At 59.7% G+C, this 5,428-nt stretch overlaps 1 protein-coding gene across 1 annotated transcript in view; it reads left to right on the top strand.

Annotated features, from left to right (window-relative positions):
- Nucleotides 1-1,606: 1,606 nt before the first annotated feature.
- Nucleotides 1,607-5,428, top strand: part of LOC113214712 (homeobox protein Hmx-like) — a 6,482-nt gene continuing 2,660 nt past the window's right edge. Inside the window, exons 1-2 of the mRNA XM_052272536.1 lie at nucleotides 1,607-2,557; nucleotides 2,961-3,208. Of these exons, the coding sequence (XP_052128496.1) occupies nucleotides 1,806-2,557; nucleotides 2,961-3,208 (1,000 nt within the window). The 5' untranslated portion in view covers nucleotides 1,607-1,805. The remainder of the gene's footprint in view (nucleotides 2,558-2,960; nucleotides 3,209-5,428) is intronic.

The raw sequence follows: 5,428 nt of genomic DNA, 5'->3' as shown, positions 1-5,428 counted from the left end.
TCGGTGTGTGTGTAGGGGCTCACATTACTATTTTTTTGTACAAAAACAATTTTCGTTAAGTACAAAATGAACCCATGGTTAGGTAAATAAATTAGAGGAAAATGTTGGGTCTCATAATCCACGTTTCCCTCGTGATGGTTCGTAGCACCTGCAACACACTGGGCATGCTAACCCGCCTAGCATCTGTGAGGTGACGGTGGCCCGCACCCTTAGCGCGCAAGTGCAGGGGCTGGCTAGCATGGTGTAAGGAAAAGGAAAGGTATTAGCGCACAATCAATTGTACAGGGTGGTCCACATGCCCCTTCCTTTATTTTGCTTATACTGTACCGCATGCAGTCGTGCGGGCGGGCTTGCCTACCGTCGCTCACCACGGCGCCTTACGGCCCCGTGAAAGTATGCAACCCGCCCGCACGCCTGCATACGGTACAGTAGAAGCAAAATAAAGGAAGGGGCCTGTGGACCACCCTGTATAGCGTGAGCCTGGGGAACGTTCCGTACAACGTGGGGGCACCTTTCGGTAAGAGGTCAGCTCGGACTTATAGTCGCTGTAGAGTTGAAAAATAGAACACTAGTAGTCTGACTGCTGAATGTTTCTGGAGGTTGATGAAGATAAGAACAAGACACTGGTCTCCAATTTGTATCATCTGCATATTTTATGATCCGTTAAATGGAAATGGATTCCATTTCTTTTACGGAAACCTTTTTCTTATCCTGACATTATTTTTTGTCATTTCCCTCCTGCGTGATCGTTGTTTCGGGAAGGCGGGAACAAGGGCGGGGTGTGGTGGGGCGCGGCGGGGCCCGGGCCCTAGTGGGCCCTTGTGCGGCTGCTCTGGGGATGGCCGACAATTCATTTCATCGCGACCATTAAGCAAATGGCCCTCCGCTGGCCGCCTGGCCGCAACGCATGCCCGTCGCATGTCTCCAATTGCCCCCCCCCCCTTTTTTACCCCCTCGCCTTCATCCAAGTCCCCCCTTCTCTTTTCTGTCTAGGACGCTTACCTTTCTTATCGCTGATGGCTTTTTCGCTTTACCTCCATTACCTTCCACTCGTGTCTAAAATAACAATGAGCAATACGAATACATGCACCAAAATATTGAAGTAAAGCTAGAGATTGAGAGAATACCCCATGTCATACTAGGATGCTGTTTTTTTCTTCGTGCGCTTTATGTTTTGCACCCGGAGACGATTCAACAATGAATAAAAGCCAAGCGGCATGAAGAGATTTCGCTGCATGGACGGTCACGGGTGTGACCGTGCACTCGGCGGGGTCCACCACCACCAGCCGCTAGTGATCCCGTGCTCATCTCTTCAACTGTCCCTGATTGCCCGTCCTGCTCCACAAGTCCCCCTCCCACCTGGCGGGAGCAGCGCGTGTGACCGGGAGGATGCTCCGGCCGCCCCCGGCCGCCCCGGAGTGACTGATGTGGAGGGGAGGGGGCGGGGTTAGCCGCGGCCGGGGGTTGGTCGCCGGGCCGCAGGGGTGGGGGCGGCCGCCGGCGCGGGAGGGGAGGGAGCGCTCCGCACCCTGCCCGGCTCGGCTCGGCTCGGCTCGGCACCCTCGGCGAGACCATGCTCGTCCTCATCCCCCTTCAGTCGCTTCCCGAAGGTGGCCTTGCGCGCTCCGCGACCGCCGCACCGTCAAGTCCCTCAGCATCACCGTGCCAGCGAGTGCGCGTGCGTGCGTGCGTCTGTGTGCGTGCAGCAGTGTGTGTGTGTGTGAGTGAGTGTGCGTGTGAGGTTGTTCGGACCACGTGCTCCTGTGACTGTGTGTGAAGAGAGGCCATGCGGCGGTGTTAGAAATATGACAGAGTCTGTCGACATGCAACTGTCCGAGACGGAGTCTGCGCGACAGGCCGCCCTCAACAACAATAACAACAACAACAATAACACTGCCTCGAAGAACAAGTCGCCCGGCATCCTGAGCATGCCGTCGTCGATGGACTGCCTGCCCAGCCTGTCCGCTGGTGGAGAGATGCTGTCCAACGGCGGCAGCCTCGGCGGCAGCCCACCGTCCGTCGCTGTGGACTCCCCTCCGTCGACGGCCTCCCCCACGGCTCTGCTCTTCAGGGCGTCCTCGCCGCCCCGCGCGCCCAAGCAGCTGGCCGCCATGATCACCAAGGCCGCCAGCAAGGCGATCAAGCCCCTCAACAAGGCCGGCGCCGAGCACCCGCTGCTCTCCCCTGCCCGGCCCAACAAGCCGTCGTCGTCGTCCTCGCCGCCGCCGAAGACGGTGCTCAACGTCCCGGAGCGCGGCGTCCCCGGCACCATCAAGGCCTCCGTGACGGTGACCCTTAGCAGCCAGATGCCGTCGCCGCCGCCGTCTCCCGTGTCCCCGGCATCACCCGCGGCCGCGGCGCCGACCACTCCCGGGGATGTGGACCCGAGCGCCACAAGTATCAAGAGGCTCGCCGCCCCGAAGAAGTCCCAGCCCTTCTCGTCCTTCTCCATCTCCAGCATCCTGGGCCGTAGCGAGGAGCGCGACGACGGGCGGCCGCGCCAGGATCACGACGTCCACGGCCTTCATGCCGCGCACCACTCCGCCGTCTGGTCCAGGTGAGCAGTTTTCCGAAATCACGAACATACGTACTACAGTACTAGCCGGCATGTGTTTCTATGGTTTCTATGGAGCAGAGAAGAGAAAATCATACAGTGCGCCAAAAATGACTTAGGTCATCTACGTGTAACGTCTGTAAAGGCAATACACCTCAGTGTTGCGGGTTTGCCTAACCAATCTGCCCGTACCGTAAGGCGCCATTTCCTCTTGGGTATGCAACCCGCAACATTGTGGAGTATTAGCCTTTACACTCTGTATATAATGCGCATGCACTTTTAGTCCCGTTATGTGAGAATAACGCCCTTTCCATGATTCCGTGATAGAGACTTGTGCAGAATGGCGCATGCCTGCATTGCATTGCATTTCTTGCAGCAAGCTCATGTCTATGATTCTGTGGTGCAGGTTGGGCCTGATGCCCGGGCTGGTGGCTGGCCTGGGCCGCCCACCCCTCCAGGGCATCGGAGGCGGGCCCGTGGGGCACCCGGGACACCCCGCGCACCCGGGCCACCCCGGGCACCCGGTGGGTCATCCGCACGGCCTAGCAGGGCCCTGGTTCGAGCCGTGGGGGGCGCGCCACGCCGCGCTGCAGCCCAAGGATGCCCTGCGCGAGCCCCTCAGACGGACCGTCACTGCGCACACCAGCCCCTCGGGTGAGTAAGCTGCTATGCCTCGTTGGCGACCTCTCGCTGACCTTCGAGAGGAATAGGTCGCGGTCCGTTTCAAGAGTTTCGAGAACTGATCGTGCCCGCCGTCGTTTTGTTTGTCTGAAAGAACTGTCTCTTAGTGTTCCGCGTTGTCTGATCCGGATAAAGTGTAGGGAATCTTTTTTTGCGAGGTACAAGCAGGACCAGGTCCGCGTGCTGGTCGTTGGTCGGTCCCCTCGCTGCACCTCAAAGGGCGGCCATGTTGGAGCGAGGAGCACGAGAAAGGATAAAGGTGGCGGTGGAGGGGAGGGAAAGGGGGGAAGGGGGAGGGGCGGCTGGAGGTGTGAACAGCGAAATTGCTTTGCTCAGGTACACACGAACCAGTGCTGAGGGCTGGCGCGGGTAGAGAGGTGGTGGGATGGGCGACAGGGGAGGCAGCTGGGCCGGCGGGGCGGGGGTAAGGCGAGAGGGATAACAAGCTGTTATTCAATGGTGAGGCAGCAACCAGGGAAGAAAGAGCGGAAAAGAAGCTGATGGTCGCGCGAGAGGGGTGCTTCTAGCGGACGGCCTGTCCGGCAACCGGCCGGAGCGAGGTCGGCGATGACGACACGACACACTCTTGGTGAACACTACTGTTGAACCCGACGGGAAAAGAAAAGAGCTGAATCTCAGTCATTGGCAGTGGATGAAGGCTACTAGCTGCCCCCGCGCGCCGCTGCCGTTGGTTTGCAGCGGACGGGGAGCAAACGGCACCGTTTTGTTGCTAATCCTAATTAGGCTCACTTCTACCCTCTTTATTCTCCCGGTTCGTCGTCGTTTCTCCTCGTCCCCGGGGCCGAGCCGAGCCGAGCCGAGCCGAGCAGCGCTTGCTTTGTGGGCTGCTTCCGCTGTATGGCTCGCACACTGGGGCTCCGGCCGGCTCCGGCTCCCAGACTCGAATTAATCACCACCCTTTTAGTGCGACACTCAAAGAATGAATGAGAAAGCGACGGCGTTCGTCGTCGTCGTCGTTGTCGTCGTCGTCCAACTCAACTCGGGGGTCGGGCGGGGCGGGGCCGGTACTGCAGTACGCAACAACCGCTCGGGGGCGGGGCGGGGGGCCCGCCCCACTTCGTTTGTGTATTTGTTTGTGGATTCGTTTTGTTGTGCTGTATCGTGCTGTATTCGTTACGTTGGAGAAGGGTGGTGGCGGCACTACGCCCGCTGCGCCGCGCTGCCGCCGCAGGGACTTCCCCTTCCTCCTCGCACCGCCACGCTCCGCCACGCTCCGCCACCTCCCCGGCCCCACCGTCGCCTGCCCTGTCGCCGCGTCGTCGTCGCGGTAATGGCTTCTAATAGGCGGGCGCGGACCGAGCGGCCGAGCGAGGTGCGGGGCCTTGCGGGGCCCGGAGACAAAAAGGTGGCAGACTCGCCTTTACTTCGGACGCCCCCCGTAGCCTCCCTCCCTCATCCACCTCCCTCCCTCTCTCTCACTCGCTCTGCGATAGAAGGCCAGCAGCAGCAAAGCTATCAGATTACAATCCAATTAGACGTCGCCAGCCGGTCCACACGCCACCTAGTGCCCCCCCCCCCTCCCTTATTATGGACTGGGAGGACTCATATCATGTCACTCCCCGACGGCAGCCGGCAGAGCGCGTTAAATCCGCGGTGTGTGTGTGTGTGTGTGTGTGTGTGTGTGTGTGTGTGTGTGTGTGTGAACACGCGTGTTTAGTACGTACTTGATACCGTGATAGGCTTTGGCAGTACTTACCTGCAGAATCACAGGAAATGACAGATCTCCGCTTTTGAAGCAGGGTGTGCGTAAATTGCGTACCGCACGTTCTGTACCGTGCATATGGTGCGTCCCGTAGCTTAGCGTAAGTACGCTCCGTGCAGTGCGTACCGCACACGTACGGTGGGCGCGGCCCCGATAATGCGCCCTGCGGCGTTGTTGCGGCAGCACCGTGTCGACAATCTGTAATCCCCGCCGTGCCTCACCCACACGCTCTCTCTCTCTCTCTCTCTCTCTCTCTCTCTCTCTCTCTCACACACACACACTCACACCTGTGACGTGTCGTAAATACACTCACACCGCAACGGCGACCCCCTCCCTCTCTCCCTGTACGCGAGAAAGCGTCGCTCGCGTTCGCACACATTGATTTATTGGAGTTTAGCGCGCGAGTGTGTGTATAGGACTTTGGCGCCACCCCCAACCCTCTGCCCCGCCCGCCGCCAACTCGCCGCTGG

Source organism: Frankliniella occidentalis, unplaced genomic scaffold (assembly GCF_000697945.3).
Source record: "Frankliniella occidentalis isolate FOCC.00 unplaced genomic scaffold, Focc_3.1 Scaffold210, whole genome shotgun sequence".
Taxonomy (NCBI): Eukaryota; Metazoa; Arthropoda; class Insecta; order Thysanoptera; family Thripidae; genus Frankliniella; species Frankliniella occidentalis.
The sequence above is the reverse complement of the archived record's forward strand: the minus strand, read 5'-3'. Positions and strand labels throughout refer to the sequence as shown.